This window comes from Lolium rigidum, chromosome 7 (assembly GCF_022539505.1).
Source record: "Lolium rigidum isolate FL_2022 chromosome 7, APGP_CSIRO_Lrig_0.1, whole genome shotgun sequence".
Taxonomy (NCBI): domain Eukaryota; kingdom Viridiplantae; phylum Streptophyta; class Magnoliopsida; order Poales; family Poaceae; genus Lolium; species Lolium rigidum.
In genome coordinates, this window is record NC_061514.1 from 282,646,456 (window position 1) to 282,669,466 (window position 23,011).

The window sequence follows — 23,011 nt, forward strand, 5'->3', positions numbered from 1 at the left end:
AATTGGATGAGATATGAGGAAGAAACTCCAGGGATTGGCAACGGCATGGGCTTTCCAGAGACCTCCCGACACGAGGAGAAGAATTAGTGGGGATAGAAATTCGGGGCAAAGCGGTGTGGAGAACCAGGTGTCCACGCCAGAGCTCACAAACCGACTGACAACAGTGAAATACACCGTAAGAATTAACTACAAAAGAACATACGTGTCAAAACGGCTGTGAACTCAAAACAGAGTTCAAAATTATAGCAAAAATCGAAGCTGTTAAGCTATAATATAGTAGTTATGTCTACTGCTAAAAAGAATGTCTACTGCTAAAACGCATCAAAGCTGCTCGGACTATATTAATTTCATTTGGAGCATTAAAGGAGAAGGAAGTGGTCGTATGACCACATAGTCCGAGAACTCAAAGCGAGGACGACGGATTTTCAGGTGGTGCAGTTTGTCCACAAGGGGAGATCGTGGAATGTTGACGCACAGTGCCTAGCTAGATCTTTGATATATCTTCTAGATGTCGGAAAGCACGTGTGGTTTCAAACTCGACCTGAGAGTGTTTGTAATATACAAAAAGCTAAAAGAATAAATGGGTGTCAAAAATATCTCAGGTGCATCTAAAAAAAAATGCTCCCTTTATTTTGAGATGCACCTGTCATATTTTAAAATGTTGAAAAATTTGAAACAAAAAATTGGCTCGTGCATCTTCACGTGCTACACACTCATAAATTCATTTGATGAAAATTTAACTTGTCGTGTGGCGTGTGCAAAAAAGATAAAATTCGATGCTAAAAATAAGGCATTTTCCAAAAAAAATCTCTTTTTTACATGGACCACAAAAATTATCGAATTTTCAGGAAACTTGACAAACACACATATATAGTGGAGATGTACATGTAAAAATTTTAATAATTTTTTTTGGCACTTTGAAATAAGTTATTTTTGGTAGAGGGAGAAAATGCTTCCGGGTGCCGAATTGAATTTCACTTCTTAGTATAAAGCAAAATCCCATGCAAGGTACTAAATATTGTCTAGATACGTTTGAATTTAGGCGACATGTTTCATGGAACGGAGGAATTATTTTATTAGCCAGTCAAATATCCATATCATCTTCATTGACATCCATTATTAATGTATCTTTATATGTAACAGAAATATTTTGAAGTGTCGAAAAATTTTGACAATTTTTTTTTACATGTACATCTTCATAATATACATGCGTTCGTCAAATTTCACGAAAAAATAATATTTTTTATGGTGATGTAAAAAAGAGAAAACTTATCTTGTGAAAAACATTATTTTTAGCATTGAGTTTTGTCTTTTTTACACACGTCACATGACACGTCGACTTTTTATGAAAGAACTTTCTGAGTGCGTAGCACGTGAAGATGTACTTGCAAATTTGCAATTTTGTGTTTTTTTTAAAATTTAAAATATGTGTAGGATGCCTTTCATTCAAAATAGAGGTAGCATATACTTTCATGTTCCATGACACTACTCCCTGAAACAGGAATTTAACTCGGCTTCCGAATGCAGATGCTACCTTCGCCAAAAAGAAAACCTATTAAAAGTGTCCAAACAAATTGACAAAAAATTATACATATACATGTCCACAATATATGTGCATCCGTTAAGTTTCATGAAATATTCCTAATGTTTGTGTTCTATATAGAAAAGAGAAAATTTAACTTATGGAAAGCTTTATTTTAGCACCGATTATCTTTTTTCACATGCCATACGATAAGTTGATTTTTATGAAACACCTTTGTATGCGCGTAGTACGCGAATATGTGTTTCACTTTTTTTACATTTTAAAATGTACTCCGTACATAAACATATTTCAAAATAAAGAGAGAGCCAAAACACCACTCCCTGCAGAAAACAGGGGCAAGAGCAGGGTACGTGCGTAGCTAGTCGATGCTCAACGCCTGCACTGGGGACGCGTGCTTGTTCAAGAACTCGATGGCCACGGCGGCGTGCAGGGCCGCTCCGACGGGGAGCGCGTCCTCGTCGATCACCAGGTGCGGCGTGTGCACGTGATGCATCTCCTCGCCGGCGCCACGGACGCCCACACCGAAGAACGCCGCCGGGATCTTCTCGGCGTAGAACCCGAAGTCCTCCGCGGCCATGATCTGCGGAGACAGCCTCACGTTCGCCGGACCCAGCATGCCCTCCGCCACCGCCTTGACGTGCGCGTACACGCCTTGGTCGTTCACCGTGGCCGGGTACGGCCGGAGCTCCTCCTCCATGAAGTCCACCGTCGCCGCGCACCGCCCCACCGCCGCCTGCCCCTCGACCACCTCCCTGATCCTCCGCATCAGGTACGACAGCCCCTCCGTCGTCATGCTCCGCAGGGTGCCGCCGAGCGTGACCGACTCCGGGATGACGTTGAACGCCTCGCCTCCTCTGATGAAGGTCACCGACACCACCGCGCCCTGCAGCGGGTCCGTCTCGCGGGCGACGAGCTGCTGGAGGCTGAGGACGGCGGATGACGCGGCGACGATGGGGTCCACGGCGGCGTGCGGCGTGGCGCCGTGGCCGCCTTTTCCCGTGACGGTGGCCGTGAAGCGGGCCGCGCCGGCGAGGAAGGGCCCCGGCCTGGACCCGACGGCGCCGGCGGGGAGGTGCGTGTCGACGTGCATTGCAAAAATGGCGTCCACGTCGTCCAGGACGCCCTCCCGCAGGACGTGGTACCCGCCGGCGTGGCCCTCCTCCGCCGGCTGGAACACCAGCTTCACCGTGCCCGCGAGGCCGTCCTTGCGCGACTGCAGCAGCTTGGCGGCGCCCAGGAGCATGGCCACGTGCGCGTCGTGCCCGCACGCGTGCATCTTGCCGTCTTCCTTGCTCTTGAACTCCCATTCCACCATCTCCTGCACAGGCCAGTGGAAATCGATTTGTGACACCGATTAAGAGATTGATCCTACTACGGACTAGCTGTTTATCCGTATGGGCGGTGGGCGCCCTGGAGCAAGCCGTTTTGGATTCCGGCCAGCAAGTTAATTAATGAGAAGGAATCCATGCATGATGCGGGACAGCTGTCACGTGGAATCGGTGGCATTGCAAGAGTTCGGGTTCGACTAAGTCAAACCACGTCACGCTCCGCTCTCGCGCGCGCGCTTGTTTCTTTCGGCTAGCTCCAACCGGCCGGTGATTACCTACCTTGCTTGCTTAATTAATTAATTGCGCTTTTTTTTAGAGCAATTGACTACTAATTGGGTTGGGACTTGGGACGGATCCATCTCGATTTCTTCTTTTTTCCTTGATGAAACAACAGCCGCGCACGCACATGTACTGTTTCGGTCCCAGATAGATTACGTACGTCGTCGCGCGCGTACAGTACGTACATATATATATATCTACGTCATTTCAACTCAACCCACACCTTGCGCTCCAACCTGCTGCTTTAATTCATTCATTCTCGATCGATTGATTAGTAGTTGCTTCTCCGAAATAATATAAACTAGCAACTCCACGCCATCAACGCATATATACGTACGGACAGAAATAAATAAGAGGCATGTACGAGGCAGCGCACTCTCTCCCCTTCCAAAATAATCGACTTAGTTAATACGTATTTGCAGTGATAAGAGATGTACACTCTTTTGCGGATAAAGTTTGGAGCTAAACGTCCACTTATTTGAGGACGATTGGAGTACACACTAGATACATGCTTACCCAGATATATAAACCTAAGCCAATTAATAGGAATATGCACACCGCTCCACCTCTTACCTCCGCCGTCCGGCAGCTACCTGCTCAAAAAACAATGCCCTCGGGAGGGGGTTCCAGGCCGAAAGCGCCGACATCGTCCGATCCGGGCTCAATCTCCTCATGGTGCTGACGAAGCGCCAGATCAACCGGGTGTCGACATCGACCAACGAAACGTGAGGTACAGGTTAAAGCCCATCCTAACCCATCTAGGCCTAGATCATGGCCGCCCGAACCACGCCGCCATCACCCGCACGACATGCTCCTGGCCATTGACAACCGCACAACCACTGTAAGGTTGGCCAGCAAGTGCGCAACGAAACCAGACTAAGTCTACAGCCGTCACGCCACCTCCGACGACGGTGGCGGGAAGGGAATGCAGGAGGGAAGGGGCGTGAGGGGGAGTAGCCGGCGGCCGCAGGGGAGACCGCGAGGACAATGAGGATATACTGCCATTACGTATGCCTCGCCTTGATGTGCCTTTAGCGCTGGAGGTCTCAGTTTTGAATGACAAGGTTGAATGCTAGTTATATGCCACCTCTGCTGCTGCTGTAGGATTTTCCCCGAGTTTTGCTTCCGTGGCAGAAGATGACCGAGCTCATCTGGTAGGACGGTGCCACCATCGAGCTAGTATTTGCTAACTCTCTCTCTCTCTCTCTCTCTCTCTCTCTCTCTCTCTCTCTCTCGGTTACTCTTCTAGGTTCAGAAAGGTGCCATGCATGGATCTGCTTAATTTCGTCCATGTCCTCGATTGGGCATCCATGTGTTATGTGGTTGTACTACCTGAAAATGCTTGTTTCCCGCAGGTTTCGCTCTTTGTCGAGTGCCAAATCATGGGGTACTCCACAAAAAGGCTCTTTTCAGTGTGGCAACATAAATACACATGGAAAAGCGGCAATACATGTCGAAATGTAGAAAAAACAGTTGGCTGACAAACAACACATAGGAAAACATAGAAAAGACAATTGGCACACATTTAAAGGGAATCTTTGACGAGTGTCCATGTCGCACTTCGCCAAAGGCAGATGCCACTTGGCCTCTCTCTCCATCACGCTCCCAACGGACGGGCTGTCACCGTTACTCTTTGTGGAGCATCAAGCCTGGACACTCAGCAAAGATATCTTTACCGTGAGCACTACTCAGCAAGATCTTGTTTACCATGTATTGCACTCAGCAAACCGGTACACTTGAAAAAGGCATTCTTTGCCTAGTATCTTTCGGAACAAACTCGGCAAAGGCACTCTTTGCCCAGTGTAACATGTAGACACTAGACAAATACATGACATTTTGGCATAACGTGACACGTTGCGAAACTAAAGATGATTTTTCCAAAAGTTCTGAAATAAGTGAAATTTGACGCTTAGTTTAAATCTGGCCGGACTTAGGAGACGGAAAAAAAATACACTCGGCGGAGAAGGGCACGTGGCGTAGCTGGGTTCAAGATCTTTGTTGTGTACCTGTCGATGTATACTCGGCAAAGCATACACTTCGTTAACAAGGGAAAACGGTGGTTACTTTTCTATGCCACGTGCCTTGAAAAAGTACACCACAAAGATGTTCCACGAGAGAAGACACTCGCCACAGATTCTTCGCTGAGGCAGGCTTTATTCAGTCACATGTGCCAAGTATAATACACATCAAAGCCTTTGCCAAGTTTTTTTGGAGTACACAACGATTACTTTTTTTTGCTTTAGTACGTGTTCTCTAGCTAGCTAATTATTAGGTGTGCATTCTTGCACAAATAGAAGCCTCCAGCAGCATCCTGCAGATCTGCTTGCGTCCTGTGTTTGTCAGGTGGACGATGTGCAATAGATCCCACCAATTATGGCGGTGGTGGTCTTGGACAACGCCTCTCCATGCACCCATGAGGTGCTGCTGCCGCCGAAACCCAAAACTGCAACACTTCGTACGCAACCTGAAACATCTTGATACTGGCAAGTACCAGCATCAACTTTAGACTTGAGGATAGCTCTGCTTGAAACCTGATTTGCATTGTGGCCGTGTCAGATGGCAGGCCGTCTAAGAGGTGCCGGAGGGCAGTGCCAAGCCTCACAACGCACCATGCAATTGCAGACATTTCTCTGGACAATAATTCATGTAAACCAAACAATGCTCCAAAATAAATCAATTAGATTAACTATATATGTGATCGAGCTCTTCTTTTTCTTCAAAAAGCAAATCCTGAAATTTCCCTAGAAACAGTACCAGCAAAACAAAGCAGAGTATTTGGCGTGAGCTAGCTTCTATCAGAAACGTCCTCTAGCTACCTAGCTCTGTTTTGGTTTGGTACATGAGATAGCCTAGCGAGGCGTGCACGTCCTCGGCACCATTAATTACACTCGTTGACAGAAGGTCAATTAGCCCAGCCTTGCAACAAAAATCCAGTAACAGATGAACGCTAGCGGTGATCACGTATATCATCTCATCTCACGAGCGAACCGAATCAGACGACGCCAAACCGCGTGGCATGAAACATCATGCATTCATTTTTCCTGCTCGCGGGCGGAAATGAATTCAAACTGCATGCCGGCCGGCACGCGTGATTTTTCTTTCTCGCGTGCAGATACCGATGACAACATGGCCTGCAGTAGCAGGTGCGATTTCAAGTCCTTCGTTCGCTCCGTCCTTTTTCTCTCTCTCTCTTGCGCGCTCGCTTGAACCGATAAGAGCATCTCCAGCAGCGTGGCAAAACTCGTGCGCGGTAAATTAACCGCCGAAATGCCGTGCGGGAGAGGCCACACGTACCTTCAGCGGACGCGCGAAAAAGCCGCGCGCGCTAAATTTTCGTCACGCGCGCTTTTGCGCCAAACCCGCCGCGGCGATTGCCGCATGCGCTATAAAACTCCGCGCGCGCACCCAACCGCTAGGAACTTTCACCGCGTGTCGCTTCACCGCCTTCCACCTCGCTGCGTGTTGCTCTCTCCGTGCACCATGTCGCTCGCGCCGCCGCTCCGCCTCCACGCTGACGAGATGCCGCCCCGCCGCTGCTTGAGCTCCGGCTACCAAGGCATCCGCGCGCGGCCGAACGACACGTTCTACGCCGAGATCCGCAGCGGCGACGCGCGCATCGGGCTCGGGACCTTCGAGACGGCGCACGAGGCGGCGCACGCGTACGATGCGGTCGCTCGGCGCCTCGGCCTCTCCCGGCGGTCGATGTTTCAATGATGTTTGGATGCGGCAACGAGCGCGGCGGAAGCGCTCGCGCCGCCGCCGCCGGCCATCACGCGCGAGACGAGGCAACGCCAGCGCGAGCTCTAGCAGCGGCTAGTCATCGCGGAGCGCGACGAGCGCCTCCGCCTCGAGTGGGGGCGTCAGTTCCCGGAGGACGTCGCCACGATGGAGGCGTTCTACGACAAGAAAGAAGAGGAGAAGGCGGCGGTGAAGGCAGCAAAGATGGCGGACCGGGAGGAGAGGAGGGCGAAGGCGGCAGCGAGGAAGAAGGAGAGGGAGGAGAAGGCCGCGAGGAAGGCGGAGGAGAAGAAAACGTGCCGGCCCATTGACGATCGTCCTCTCCTCCTCCTCCTCCTCCTCCTTCGAGTGGACATCCACTCCGGTGTCGTCGACAACTCCGGGCTCGTCGGACTTCGATTGGGATTCCGAGTAGTTAGGCTAGTTTCAAATAAATATCAATACAAAAGTGTGTACAAGATTGGCATTGATTTTTCTAGTTCTACGTGCAATGATACGGTATCTACCTATGATACTACTATCATCTCTTTCATCATTAATTGATGTAACACATTAGTTTTTTGCATGCATGTAGTGTATGATACTCCCATTGTGAGTAGTCTTCATGCTCTCTCGTTCCGGCCAAGGTTTTAATGAGCAATTACAAGTTAAAGTAGGATGAGTCATCGTTACGGTGTCAAAGTCACCATCCTCCCCTACGGGTGATTACTCCATCCGTCCTCAAATAAATGTATGTTTAGCCTTTCCAACGTACTTTAATGTGGCAAAAATTGCTTCTCTCATCGCATGGAAATCAAACCCGAGTAATATTCATCAAATGATATCTTCATTTTCTACATGGAGGTTGAAAAATAAAGAGGAGAGAGATGGTGGTTTGTATCATCCCAATGCAATTTTCTATCCACTTGATAATTTGTCCTTAAAAACCCTCACGTCCACTTAAGTGAACGAGAGAGTATGTATGAAGCTTAATATGTAGTTGGAACCGCCTATGAACTCGGACGGAGGGAGTACGTCCTCCAATTCATAATAAGTACCGAGAGCTTTTAGTTTAGATTTAGTTAAATTTAAACATAAACCATGACAGTTACTATTCAGGGAGTACAATTTCGAGTCTGGAGGAAAAAAAACAATGTCCTTACAATGTCCACTACTGCTCAGCATTACACACACTATATCGGCCACGACACCTTGTTCATTCAACTCCAGACCAGCTCCAGCAACAACATCTATATACAAACCGATCGACGACTTCACCAGCTGCGGCCTAAGCCTAGGCATTCCCAGTTTAAAACGATTTGTGATGGTTCCTCAAAACTAACCCACCGCTACCAATTTTAATTGGGTTGCTTTGGCTTAGACCGGTTAGAGCATCTCCACCGCTGAGCCCTATAATATGACCGGCAGCAGTGCCGAGAGCAGCATATGGGGCGCCGACAACAGGTATATGTGCTATGGGGAGGTGTGTTCGACACCGGTGACATACATGCGAGTTATTGATATCACAGCTCCAATAGCACATGCATGAAGTTAAAGGAAAGTAGGTGGTGGAGGCAGAAAAAGTAGGAGAAAGGACAATCTTTGCGAGGGCTATCAATGCATGTGGGCCAGTTAGCATCTTTTGATCAGAAATTTGAAGCCCTTCACATAGGGATCCGTGCCAGCGCATTTATGGGCCTCCAGACCATGTCGGCGCTTTTTGAGTAACGCCGGTGCAAACGCTTTCTCTCACTATGCTAATAGAGCTATTGGGAGCGATATTGGGAGCGCCGTTGGAGATGCTGTTAGATTGGAGGTGATACCACGTGTTGGTGCAGCCTGGTTACATGACGTATACGGGTGCACGCGAGATAGCCAGATATGGTGACGAGTGTGAACATCTCCGGTCACCAGGTACAATGATGCCTCGCGACTGCGTTTCCGTGCTGCGGCTAGCAAAAAAAGCTATGGGCCGCTCGCTAGGCTTGTCTAAGGCAACTTTGTGAGATCTTGTTTTGCTTCAAGAAAATCCTGAAATTTTCATAGAAACAATAACGAGCAAAACAAAGCAAAGTATTTGGCATGAGCTAGGTTCCACCGAAAACGACCTCTAGCTTGCTAGCAAGCTCGCTTTGCTTTGGTACGTGAGCTATGAAAATGATACGCCTCTTTCCATGGCGTAATTGCTTGAAAGATGTGCACGTCCTGAACACCTTGGCACTCGTCGATGTTTGTGGACACCAAACATCGACGAATGCACTCAACCTCGACTCTTGATTTTGCGGGTATTGTATCTTCGGAAATTTCGGTGAGAAGTGGCTGATCCGTGTATGCTGGCCGATGGCCACGTCGTCTCTCCCCTCATCCCTCACTAGAAACCCATAGAGATGTCAACCGCCATGAGCCGTTGGGCCGCCATGTCGTAGCTACCTCCTTCCCTATAAGCCCGTTTCAAATCAATGACCTTGCCGTTCAGGTGTCCGGACCAACAGTTCTTCGCTCACCGGTTCTTTGCTTTTCAATCTGGGAGATCCTCGGATGCTAGTGATCCATGTTTTCCATCGGGAGATCGAGCTCGACAAGGTTGCCAACGACAAGGTTGCGCGATAATAGGATGTGCGCCCGGCGGCCGTCGCGCTTGGTGGTGGCGGCGAGCGAGGAGGCCGACAAGCGGTAGGTGGCTAGTAGCGTGGTCGAGGTGGCGTTGCATGCGGGCGGGTGGAAACAGGGGCACTAGCTAGCGGCGGAGAGCGGAGCGGAGCGGGCGAGGCTCGGTGGTAGGTTGGGAAGAGAAAGGGGCGAGGGAGTACGGTGGGGTGGGTGGGGCGAGAGAGGGGTGTGCGGATGTGCATGGTGGGGTCGGTGGGATGTTGGCGAGGCTTGTGCATGGTGGGGACACTTGGACTTACCGATGGCGCGTCACACCTAGGTGTGCCAGTGCTACCTCAAATAATAGTGGCACACCTAGATGTTGTGCGCCACTCGTAAGTGTGGACGTTGGGGTTAACAAGGCTCAAGAATAGCAATGACGCATCCGTTAATATAGTGCACCACTAGTAGGTTTCTAGCAGTGGTGCACCACTAATAAGCGCGCCACTGCTATATTGCAGTAGCACACATGTTTTTCTGTGCGCCGGTGTTATAAAGCGATAGGCGTACTCGGTTTTTTTGCACCGCTCCTAGTAATATTGGGGCTAGCTGTTTTCCTAGTAGTGTCATGCTGAATGAAACTTTGATAGTTGTTGACTATTCACTGATGAAAAATGGCCATGGCTTGGAGGAGGCAAAAAGGAAGCGTAGTTCTGAGAGGGAGGGGGGGCAACGAGGTAGGAGAGTAAGAATAAATATCCCGGTGACCCCAGAGAGCGATAGAGATAACACAGAGTTAAAGAGAGCGAGAGGAAGGGACTTTGGAGGGACCTAAGAGTGCATCGAGAGAGGTGGCCTCTCTGGTGCCACGCTGTACGAAAGGTAAGAGCATGTGCTACTCGCTAGTGACCACATTTTGGAGGCGCATCCAAGCCTGGTCATCGGCAACGACGAGCCACCCGCCACAAGAGGAGTAGCCTAGGACGATGTGGTCGGGTTCCTAGAAAAAGGGCAACAAAGCCGTCGTTTTGGCGCTTTCCCTTGTGCTTTAAGGGGCTATGTCACACTGCTTTTGTTTTGGCATTTTCTCATATGTTTGCGTTCCGTTTCGGTATTTCCCCCGTTTTGTCCATAACAAACAATTTTGTTGTTTTCCCGCCTAGTTTTGTTACCAGTGACCATAGGGACAAGTACATATGTATATAGCTATCACCTATCATTTTATGTGGCGTCGGATCGGCGTGAGTTATAATTTGTATATATATGAAATGATAGCTATATATTGTCTACCATTTGTGTGTAGTCTTGTGGCCGTGCCTTATAGGGAACCTTATTTCATGCTAGGAGATATTAGTTGATTATCATTTCATGTGTCATTTTGTTATCGGTCGCCTTATTTTATGCTAGGGGCCATATTGGCTACGAGTTTTGTTATCATGTGTGAACAATGCGTACAACAATGGTACAAGTGTAATTCTTTCTAAGATGCCTGTCATTCAAGCTGGCATTTCCTGCTAAACGGTACAAGTGTAATTCTTTCAAAGATGCTCATTCCAGCTGGAGTTTCATAACAGTAGTGTGATATTACGATTTATTCTATTGATGAGCTATGTATGCTTTGTACCAGCCAAAAATAATATAAAAATCTCCATGTATGTCTTGGTCAAGGTACTAAATAGTTTTCCGAACCGTGGGATCCATGCCAGAAATCCAGCCATGCACATCGAAATAGAGATTTTCACACGTGCCTTTTTTCAATTATAGGGATGGACCACATATTCAATATCATATATGTTTTTTTGCCTCAAGAAAAAATCAAATGTCCCGCAACTCGAAAAACAACACTATGAGTTGCCAAAACAATTCAAAATCGAGTTTAAGCATGGATGTTTTTATTTACATAAAATCTTAGAAAATCCTAGAAGATCGTGAAAACATGCCATCAAAGGACGCATCAGATCACAAAATCATAGGGCTAGCATGCCACAACGCGAGACAAGTAGAGGGTCAAGCATTTGTTAAGGTGGCGAGGAACAAATTGGAAAGCAATTGGAAGCAAATTGCAACATTTGACCCAGCAACGTAGCTAGCAAGGCTGAGGGGACGTTGTCGTGAAGCAATGTCATACCGTTAGCTGCATGAAAAATAATACTTTTTGTAGTTGTGTGTTTATTTCCGACTACACGTACTTCCTCCATCCTTGAAAGAGTGTACATTTACGTTTTTCAAGACATATTAAGAATATTGCATTAGAAATATGTTAACCACCATCTCTCACCTACTTAATTTCACATGATCCAATGGGCTACATGCAATGTTATTGGTCTTAACTTCTATGTGATGAGAGAAAATCATTTTAAAGTGCATTGAAAAAAGAGAATTACACTCTTTTGTGAACAAATTTTAAAACTAGATATCCACTTATTTGAGAACGGAGGGACTAGTTATTAATTGGTGTGGGTGTAGCCTCCATATTTAATCGTACAAGGGTAGATTTGTCGGGGTGAATCATATATGCTAGATGTGTTCAATTTGGAAAGTTGCATGCAGACCGATGAGCTTTGGGAAGCGGCGTAGCATTTTGGTGCACATTCGGTGGATCTGAGAACTAGTATAGTACATGCATGACAATGTGAGTTGGAGCAACTCTAGCAGGCACCGCATATCAGCTCGCATATGCCAGTTTGGGCTATTATGCATGTTTTTGCCCTTTTTTTGGCCAGACTAGACACCACATCGGTGGTCTGGCCTAGAAAACGGATCCAAGTCGCAGCCCAAAAACGTATCCTCCTCTTCCGCCGCCTCGTCATCCACGAGCTCCCGCGTGCCACCGGCAACGTCAATGGTGGTGAAGATGGAGCTCGGCGATGCGCACGCGCCTGGGGACTACCTCGACGACGCAGAGCTCGAGCTGGTCCTCCCGAAGCTTGGCGAGGAGGCTAGCCTCGCGCTCGGCGACTTTGTCGAGATGGTGCAGTGTCATAGGGAGGAGACGACGCCGGATTGGGACAACATGATGCTACCACAAGTGGTCCCTTTGCCGTGGCGTTGCACTTCCCACCACAAGTTTTTCGCTCTAGCGTTGTAATAAGGTGGCGCACCACCAATGGGTCGATCCCTATTAGCATATCTCTATTAGTGATGCGTGTCTAAAGGTGTAATTGAAAATTTAATCAAACTGCTTGTTTGCTATTATACGGATGGGTAAATATGGTGTTTCCACCCGGTGGCAATACCCCCTCTCATTGTCGTGCGATTGATCATCATGCAAATATCCTCGCACAACATATCATTGTTTGTCTTCACTTAATAATTTGCATGCCACAAAAATGTGGTGATGTCATGCAAAAAGTATCTTTGACACATGTGCACCAGTGCTCCCTTCAATTTCAGATTTTTGAAAATTTTAAAACCTAACACTTCGTGTCTCTAAAAATTATGGCGTTAAATATATAGATAGATATGTACAGTATGGGTGTATGCAAAAAAGTCCCGTTAAAAAAAACATTGTATTTTGGGAAATATAGAAAGACAAATTTGTGACGGTAAATAGTAGTATAATAGTATTAAAATAGTATGTCTTTTTGTCAGAAATTTGTTTATTTTGTATTTCTCAAAATTTAAAGTATTTTTTTACCGGGACTTTTTTGCGTAGACTCCTCATGTACATATCTATCTACATTTTTAATGCCATAATTTTTGGAGAAATAGAAGTGTGAGATTTTTAAAAAATTAAAAATCTAAAAGTGGAAGGGGCACTGGTGCCCATGTGCACCAAATCCCTATCCTCATGATGTCATGTGCTATCCACTTGCTATAGAGTAGTTGACATGATTTATGTGTGCAGTTTGGTTGCACTGATAGGCTCCAACTTTTAAAGGGGTTTCGGGAGTGGTGTTTCGGAACATGGGTGCATATGCTTTCACTATTTTGAAATGCATCTTACACGGATTTTGAACTTCAGAAAAATTGAAACAGAAAATTTGTACGTACATATCCACGTGATACATGCTCACAAAGTCGTTTCATAAAAAAATCGACTTATTATGTGATGTGTGTAAAAAAGACAAATTTCAGTGCAAAAAATAATTCTTTTCACAAGATAAATTTTCTCTTTTTTTTTTACATAGACCACAAAAAATGTTGGTTTTTTGTGAAACTTGAGGAACGCACATATATTATGGAGATGTACATGTAGAATTTTTTGTCAATTTTTTTTAATATTTTAAAATATGATATTTTGGTAGAGGGAGCATACGCACCCGGGAGCCGAATTGAATTTCCGCTTTTAAAGCAGGTTATTCTTTTTGTATGCATGCGTGCTTTGTTACAATAATTAGGCCATGAGCTGATTGACTAAGTTATCTGAAGTTTATGTGGAGGTGAAACTGGGCGACAGCCCTTCTTTCCAAAATCGCAACTGCAACTAGCATAATCTGCATCGCATGTCTTTTGTTAATTACATAGTACTACTACAGTACTTGCCAAGCTATTGTTTATGTACTTGCTAATCAAGCACAGTGCAGCAAGGAGAAAGAGGTTTGCCACCCAATGCGTATAGTGCCCAATTTAATAATAGTCGATCCACCTCCGGCCACCATCCCGCGCGCGCACGAGCAAGTCAACCACCGCTGCGGCCTTGCCCACCCCCACGCGCGCGTAGCCATCTGCCCCGCTCGATCACGCCCCGCTCGCTCCAGCTCGACTTGACCGCCGGCCAACAATTCCCGCGCGCATGCGCTGCCGCCGCCTGCCGCCTGGCCCACCCACGCGCCGCCCCCGCAGACCACCTCCACTCAGCATCGGTCATGGCCGGCTTAATTGGAGGCGGCGACCAGCGCCCTGGCCTTGCCGGAGAGCACGAGCTTTGCCTTGGCGGCGAGGTTGCCGGTGGAGAACGTGTGCTTGTCCGGTGCCTCGCTCCCGGCGTCGGCGGCCAGCTCTGACGTCAAGTGCAGCGCCGCGCCCAGCTGCGTCAGGTCCGAGCACGTTGCGTACGCCTTCCCCGCCGGGAACTTCTCCGCCGCGCACACGCCCGCCGTGGACGCCGCGCGGGACGAGGCCGCCGCCAGGACGAGCACCAGCAGCGTGATATGGGTCCAACGTCGCTCCGCAGGTCGCTGGAAAGAACTTGTTCTGCCACCTAGCGGCAGATGCTCATGGATTCGCTGAGATGGACAATTGGGAAATAAATGTTCTCACTTTTTTTATCTCCCTCTCCTCGCAGCGACACATCATAAGCTGGGCATGCATGCAGGTTATCATCACCGGCGCACTATGTGTGCATCTTTTTTCGGCCAACTTTTCCATGTGAAAGAGCAAGCCTGTTATCGGATTCTCGCTGCACGTCTCTGCAATTCACGGACCAGTCAAGCGAAAAATTAGCCTCTAAGTCGGTTTACAACGGGACCAAGCTACTGGTAACTGTGTATATCCAATCATGTGCCAGGGCAGCACGAATCTCCACCAGTTGATCTGACGGCAACCTAGTGGGGGCATTGCCACCGGGTGGCAATAAATCCACACTCTATACAGATGCACTCTTTTTTTCTTGAAATTAGGTGGCCAGCTGCGTACAAGACATTGAAGTAGCTATCTGGCTAGATTCGTGATCACATGTTTTGGCATCATCAACAACATCACCGAAGGGAGGATGCTAGATGTCCTAAACGGGGAGCGTAGGCAGCAAGGCACATGCAATATCATCATGCATGAAGAAGCAATATCGACCGGGCGTAACATTGACAAAGAATTAGTTATTAGTTGCTGCACACAACAATATAATGTGCAGAGCTCGGAAGAAAGCATACCGACGCGTGTACCATGTTAGCTCGGAAGAGTCGCTAGTGGTTGTGAGCATGGACCACATTAGACGCGTCCGACGGCGTGAAAAAAGGTTAGCATTGACCAAGCCGAAGGTGGCAAGCCGAGGGGTGAAGGTGGCACAACAACAAGGAACTGAGGATTAGAGGTTAGAGTTAGGGTGAGTCCGTGAGGGTGACAACATGCTAGGTAGGGACATATAGGAATAGCCTTATACCTTTAACCATGTCATCGGACTTGGGCACACATATTTTTTGGAAGAAAGTGGAAGGCGGGGTGGCATGCATGTATGGGATACTCCTGTCGAGTTTTTTTTTTTTTGAGAACACATTACAACGCAAATGCTCACAAACACACACGTACACTTACCCGTATGAACGCACGCACGTACACCCTACCCCTATGAGCACCTTCGAGGAACCGAGCCGACATATCTTAAGATTGACGAAGTCACCATTTGCGCCTCGTGACGGGGACGTCATCTACCACTGAAAGCATAACGCAGATTAAATCCTGAAATTAGTTTAGGTAAATGCAAACACCATGTCAAGTCTAGGAATTGAACGTGGGTGGGCTGGTTTCACCACAAGGGACCTAACCACCAGAGCCAAGCTCTGTTTGCTACTCCTGTCGAGTTAGGAGGTAGCATGCTAAGTGTGTTAGTTGGATCCATACAACATGGATGCATGTTTGTGGTGGATCGATGTACTAGAGTGGCAAAGCGCGTTTTTTTTTACAAATATGAACAATCGAGTTAGTCCACATGATACATGATTTATTCGAGTAGAATAGATTAACTATGGTGATTTTCCCTTCATAGACAGATTTTTGTTCGCATAGGAGTTAAATAAGTTTTCGGAAAACTAGTTCTTCCGATACCATGTATCCAAACAATTCCATAGATAGGTCTGTAGAACCATAAATTATGTTTTAGCCGTACTAGCGATTCCTTCTACTACCACTACCGGAAAGAGTCGTTGCCGTGCAAGCAAATCAGATGGCAAAGGGTGTTATTTTCACGGCAAAGACCGCACGACAATGTCTGCCTCGGCAACGCCATCGTTCCCGTGCGCCTCGCCAAAACCGCACGGCAACGTCTTTGCCGTGCGTTCCTCCATTTTTCGTGCGTCCATCTTCTTTGCCATGCAACCTCTCATTGCCGTGTGCCTACTGACTAGTGCCTCTGCCGTGCGCTTACTGCACGGCAAAGAGCTTCAAGCAAAACAAAAAAAATGCCTGTGCGCTGACACCAGCGAGCCGTCATCGTTGCTACTCACGCCATGTCGCCGCGCCGAAGGGTGCTCGCCGCGCGCCCGCTTGTCTCCCCGTGTTTCCTCGCTGCCGCAGCCACGCCGGTTCGCCGTGCGCCCGCTCGTCGCCGCGTGTTCCCTCACCGCCGCAGCCACCGGGCGGTCGCCGGAATAGGCGCCGCGCTCCGGTTCCTCGGCGTCGTTCTTGGGGCCTAGCGCCGCCGAGGGGGAGAAGGCGCAGGCGCAGGCGCCGGAGATCGAGGACACGCGGCCGCTGTCGGAGCTGGCCGAGTCCAGGACGCCGTCGCGCGCAAGGAGGAGGTGGTGGCCGACGAGGCTGTGCGCGCGCAAGGAGATGTGAAGCCGACGAGGCTGTGCCGCCGCCGATCCCCAGCATGCTCGTGCCCCCGCGCATCATCTTGGCGAGCGATGGGTGAGTGATTCCGGCCACGAAGGAGGCGTAGGCGCAGCGGAAAGAGCTGGAGGCGTAGGCGCGACGCATCATCTTCTTCTTCCTCCTCTGGTTCTTGGTTCTGCTTCCTCTTGTCTCCTCTCTCGGGCGTTGGCTTGCTTGGTGTGGCTTTGTGCGTGGGAGATAGAAAGAAATGGGAGAGAGGCGATTGTGGGGATAATATGGGTGTGTGGTGGGCAGGCAGGGCAACAATAAAATGGGGCCATGTGATACGTGGGGTAAACCACGTCAGCAATCCGCTCCGAACTTTGCCGTGCGTGAGATTGAGGCGCACGGCAAAGCCCAGCTGTGCCGTGCGATTTCTTTGCCGTGTGGTTTTCTGACTTTGCCGTGGTTTTATTCTTTGTCGTGCGCCGAATTATGGCTTTGCCGTGTCAACCTTCTTTGCCGTGTGCCGTTAGTAGTTTTGCCGTGCAATGATTCTTTGCCGTGCGTCGTCAGTAGTTTTACCGTGCAATGGTTCTTTGCCGTGCGCCCTTTTTGGCATCTTTGCCGTGCAAAGCCGCATGGCAAAGGCGCGTCGCACGGCAACGCCTTTTTTTCCCGTAGTGTACCTCAGCTCCGTTGAAGCAAATTGTCTAGATATGAATTGTCGGATAGGAATGTACCTAGATGTATTGTAATATATATACATCAATATATAGAAAAAGTTGCGACGGTTATTTTAAAATGGAGGGAGTACTAGCTAGTTGGCCGACTAGTCAGCTCTTTCATAAATTCACTTAACAATGGAACATGGTATACATCCAGCAAAGAAAATAGGTGACATGTTCTTATGTTACCGAGAGTATCATAGAGATCTATATCACGTATGGCGTAAGGGAGCCTTCCCATGGGGCATGTCGGTGGCACTCTGATTGGATGATAAGCTAGAACTCAAGCGTGTCTCGTATTTCCACATATATGTCAAATGCTTAGTCACTAGCCTCTTGCACTCACTCTTTTTTGTTTAGATGTCTTCCACTCACTTAATATAGTGTCGCTAGCGAACCAAAAGGATCTAAACTAGTTATGCAAAGAGACATCTTAAAATAGCACATTGGCCCACCTCGTGGTACGTCAGGTCATTGGCCCTCCCACCACTTAGTGGCTTTCAGTTCTAGCCCACCCGGGAGTGCTCTCGGTGGCCCGTTAGAAAAATTCGGAAGACTCCAAAGCAATGCCACAAGTTTAGTCCCACATTGCTAAGACAAGAAAGTTGCAACCAACTTATAAGGAGAGCTCTTGTAGGCATCTAAAATGCTATAAGCACACAATGTCTTATACCATACCCACATAGCGTCCACATAGCGCGTGCGCTCGCGTGAATATTCGCGACTTATGACTTTGGACTTGCGGACGTCGGCGCGCGCCTAGCGGATCTACCAAAAAGAAACTATCTTTTTAACGCCTAGCGGATCTACCAAAAAGAAACTATCTTTTTAATTATTATTTTTATTGCATGGCGCAGTGGAACACATACACGATTTGGATAAGTCGTGACTGCTCTAAAGCATGATAAGTTGTTTTCATCACTCACCATCAGACTTAGCAATGGATAATCAAGATCTGACCACAATGATGAATCGGGATGGGGTCGCCGGCAGGGATTCGAGGGGGAGTGGGGAATGGATAATCAAGATCTGACCACATGTAATTAAAGTTAGTTTATCTACACATGAAAACCATCAACAACATCTACTCCCTCCACCCCTCCCATAAAATATGTCTAAAATTTGTTTCAATTTGAATATATCTAGGTACTAAATATTATCTAGATGCGTCCAAATTTAGCCGACATGCTTCATGGAACAAGGAAATATTTCATGAGCCAATCAAATATCCATATCATCTCCACTAAAATTCATTATCAATGTATCTTTACATGAAATCTATATGGAAATTCAAATCGGCTTCTGGATCCATATGCTACCTTTACAAAAAAAACACATATTTACAAGTGTCCAAAATTTTTGACAAAAATGCTACATGTACAACCTCCGCAATATATGTGTGTTCGGTAAGTTTTGTGAAATATCGATATTTTTTATGTTCTATGTAGAAAAAAAATATCTTGTGAAAAGCTTTATTTTAGCACCGAATTTTATCTTTTTCACATGTCACATGATAAGTCAAGTTTTAATGAAACACCTTTGCATGCGCGTAGTACGCAAATATGTACATATATTTTTATAACATTTCAAAATATACTTAAATGCATTTCAAATAAAGGGAGATAAGCCAAAAGCGTCACTCCCGTCCAAAGTCCAAACACATATTTTATCCAACAGAATAATAGCCCCACCTCATCCCGTAAATATTTCCCTGGAGAAAACGAGAGGCAAGTGCAGGGTACGTGCGTAGCTAGTCGATGCTCAACGCCCGCATGGGGGACGCGTGCTCGATACCAATTGAAAGGATCGTATGCCGCACCTAGAGGGGGGGTGAATAGGTGCTACCCAATTTTTAGTTCCTTTTCAATTTAGGCTTGACACAAAGGTAAATTCTCTAGATATGCAACTATGTGAATTTCCCTATATGACAAGGCTAACGACTAAGTAGATATAGCAATACAATATAGAGGAGATAAAGGATAGAGGTAACCGAGAGTGGAGCACACGGAGACACGGAGTTGATTCCCGTAGTTCCCTTCCTTTCCAAGAAGGTACTTCTACGTTCGGAGGAGTGTGGTCGCTACGCAAGCCAGACCAACAGTCACGAAGACTTCACTCAGGTCTCCTGTGAGCAACGCCACGAAGGCCTAGCCCACTTCCACTAAGGGATTTCGTCGAGGCGGAAACCGGGCCATTACAAAGTTCTTGGGGCACACATCCACAACCAAATTGGAGGCTCCCAAATCTGTAACAACACAACAATCAACAACAATACATCAACACAAATCAACTAGGGATCCAAAGAGGAACACTAGCAAGGGGCCCCTCAAACAAATGAGGGGGAAATGTAAATCGCTTCGGTGAGGATGTAGATCGGTGGCTTCTCCTTCGAATCTCCAAAGATCAAGAGCTTTGGTTGGGGGAAGAAGGAGATCTTGCAAATCTTGTGTTCTTGAGGTGGCTCTAATGGTGGTGAAGCTTGGCAGATTTTTCTTGCAATGATTGAGCAACTTGTCCCTTTGGAGAAGAGAGCTATTTATATGATTGGAGCTCAAACCCAGCAGGATGTTCCTTCATGATATAGATATCGGCTCCAACAATGATATAGATATCGGGGTCCGTCCTTTTTTTACATCTATACAGCTTTGCTTACCAAAGTATTTCTCATTTAAATGGCCACAGTTCTGTCCAGTGTCCACCATACAAAAAAGTTAGATCTGGCCATGCTACACTCAAGTTCCGTTGCATCCGTGCAGGTGAGCGGTCAGCGATGTGGGTGGTCTTATTTAAGCCCTACGGTTAGTACACTAGCTTGTCTGGCTGGATTTAGGTACATGCATGATACCACTACATAGTACATATTGCCATATATTTGTTATTTTCTGTAAAACTAGAAATGGGCAGGATGAAGAAAGACATAAGAATCGGCTCTCCAACTGACAGAAAAAAATTAATGAGAGCCTTCATTAGTTTGATCATGTGCAACGTGGGCCTTTTGACGTCCTCGTGTACTAGAATGGCACTATCTCAGTGGAAGGATCCCCAAACAAGACAGGATAAAAGTGGTCCTAAACCACATGACCGTGTAATGAAAACCCACTCTTGTTACATATGCAGACAACAAGAAGAAAATGCACAAACCACATGTCCCCGGCATGCATTTAACATTTTACCTCAAGTGTAACTGCTACCAGAGACAGGTCTTATATTTCCTAATACAGAGGTATTAACACTGAGAGATACAGCTACAAAACAAGCGCTGCTGGATCCTAAGAGCATCCCCACCGGCGGCCCCGATAGCGCCCCCGATAGCATTTTGGGGGCCGGCATCGAAAATGGGCTCGCACCGGCACGCCCCAAATAGCGCCGGCGGTTTTTCGAGCCCAATAGAAGCGCCGGCAACCCCGTGCCAGCCCCTTCGCGAAGGGCGCGAATCGGGCGAGCCGGCGCCTCGCGGCACGACGGTTTTCGCAGGTGGGGGCGCCTTGTTAGCGAGAGGACGCGACGGTTTGCATCGGAAGCGGCACGGGAAGGTTGGTATCGTCGTTTAATGGTCTCCTGCGCGGAAACCGAGGCGGCGACAAGGGCAGTGACTGGCTACGCAGCGTCCACTCGCCTATGCCACCGTAAATGCGGGTAGTTGGCACCCCTATTTAGTACGTACGCCGTCCATCGCCGCGGTGCTATCCTCTCATATCCACCACCGCCGCCGCGCCAGCCTCTCCTCTCCACCTCAAAAATGCCGCACCGTCTTAAAATGACGTACTCCATGCTTGGTCTCAACGGCCGCGCGGCTGCGCAGCCGCGCTGCCCGACGCCGACTACAGCTTTGACGACACAGTCGACCCACGGTTCACCGTGTGGCATGAGGCCTACGTCGCAGACGCAGAAGCTGAGGCGGCGGAGGAGGCGGCACAGTGGGGCGAGCAGCCGCAGGCCCCCACCGACCCGGAGCAGGCGGCAGTCCTGGCGTCGTTGAACGTGCAGCGCTTCCGGAGGTTGAAGGAGGAGGAACGGGAGTTCGTCAACGACGCGAACCTCGAGCACGCCTCCTCCGCCGCACGGGGGACGCGTGCTTCTTCAAGAACTCGATGGCCACGGCGGCGTGCAGGGCCGCTCCAACGGGGAGAGCGTCCTCGTCGATCACCAAGTGCGGCGTGTGCACGTGGTGCATCTCCTCGCCGACGCCGCGGACGCCGACACCGAAGAACGCCGCCGGGATCTTCTCGGCGTAGAACCCGAAGTCCTCCGCGGCCATGATCCGCGGAGACAGCCTCACGTTCACCGGGCCCGAGCATACCCTCCGCCACCGCCTTGACGTGCGCGTACACCCCTTGATCGTTCACCGTGGCCGGGTACGGCCGGAGCTCCTCCTCCATGAAGTTCTAAGGTTGTGGATGTGCTTGTTTCCACTAGGGATAAAACATCGATGCTTTGTCTAAGGATATTTGTGTTGACTACATTACGCATAGTACATAATGCAATTGTCTCGTTGTTTGCAACTTAATACCGAAAGGGGTGCGGATGCTAACTTAATATAGTGTCGCTAGCGAACCAAAAGGATCTAAACTAGTTATGCAAAGAGACATCTTAAAATAGCACATTGGCCCACCTCGTGGTACGTCAGGTCATTGGCCCTCCCACCACTTAGTGGCTTTCAGTTCTAGCCCACCCGGGAGTGCTCTCGGTGGCCCGTTAGAAAAATTCGGAAGACTCCAAAGCAATGCCACAAGTTTAGTCCCACATTGCTAAGACAAGAAAGTTGCAACCAACTTATAAGGAGAGCTCTTGTAGGCATCTAAAATGCTATAAGCACACAATGTCTTATACCATACCCACATAGCGTCCACATAGCGCGTGCGCTCGCGTGAATATTCGCGACTTATGACTTTGGACTTGCGGACGTCGGCGCGCGCCTAGCGGATCTACCAAAAAGAAACTATCTTTTTAACGCCTAGCGGATCTACCAAAAAGAAACTATCTTTTTAATTATTATTTTTATTGCATGGCGCAGTGGAACACATACACGATTTGGATAAGTCGTGACTGCTCTAAAGCATGATAAGTTGTTTTCATCACTCACCATCAGACTTAGCAATGGATAATCAAGATCTGACCACAATGATGAATCGGGATGGGGTCGCCGGCAGGGATTCGAGGGGGAGTGGGGAATGGATAATCAAGATCTGACCACATGTAATTAAAGTTAGTTTATCTACACATGAAAACCATCAACAACATCTACTCCCTCCACCCCTCCCATAAAATATGTCTAAAATTTGTTTCAATTTGAATATATCTAGGTACTAAATATTATCTAGATGCGTCCAAATTTAGCCGACATGCTTCATGGAACAAGGAAATATTTCATGAGCCAATCAAATATCCATATCATCTCCACTAAAATTCATTATCAA

At 47.9% G+C, this 23,011-nt stretch overlaps 1 protein-coding gene and 1 pseudogene across 1 annotated transcript; both read right to left on the minus strand.

Annotated features, from left to right (window-relative positions):
- Positions 1-1,901: 1,901 nt before the first annotated feature.
- Positions 1,902-17,509, minus strand: LOC124672850 (IAA-amino acid hydrolase ILR1-like 3). The gene is made up of 3 exons (XM_047209015.1): positions 17,452-17,509; positions 17,242-17,365; positions 1,902-2,871 (listed from the first exon to the last, which is right to left on the minus strand). Exons 1-3 carry the CDS (start codon positions 17,507-17,509, stop codon positions 1,902-1,904), a joined length of 1,152 nt encoding a protein of 383 aa, XP_047064971.1.
- Positions 17,510-20,768: 3,259 nt separating this feature from the next.
- Positions 20,769-21,973, minus strand: LOC124672851 (annotated as a pseudogene).
- Positions 21,974-23,011: the final 1,038 nt, after the last annotated feature.

What these genes read in the sequence shown, in the direction of transcription:
- LOC124672850 (XM_047209015.1), bottom strand. Translation starts at nt 17,509, where the DNA reads ATGCGGCTTTGCACGGCAAAGATGCCAAAAAGGGCGCACGGCAAAGAA. An exon ending in CGGCAAAGAACCATTGCACG is followed by an intron (nt 17,366 to 17,451) that starts GTAAAACTACTG and finishes GACACGGCAAAG; the next exon opens with CCATAATTCGGCGCACGACA. An exon ending in CACGCACGGCAAAGTTCGGA is followed by an intron (nt 2,872 to 17,241) that starts GCGGATTGCTGA and finishes CGATTTCCACTG; the next exon opens with GCCTGTGCAGGAGATGGTGG.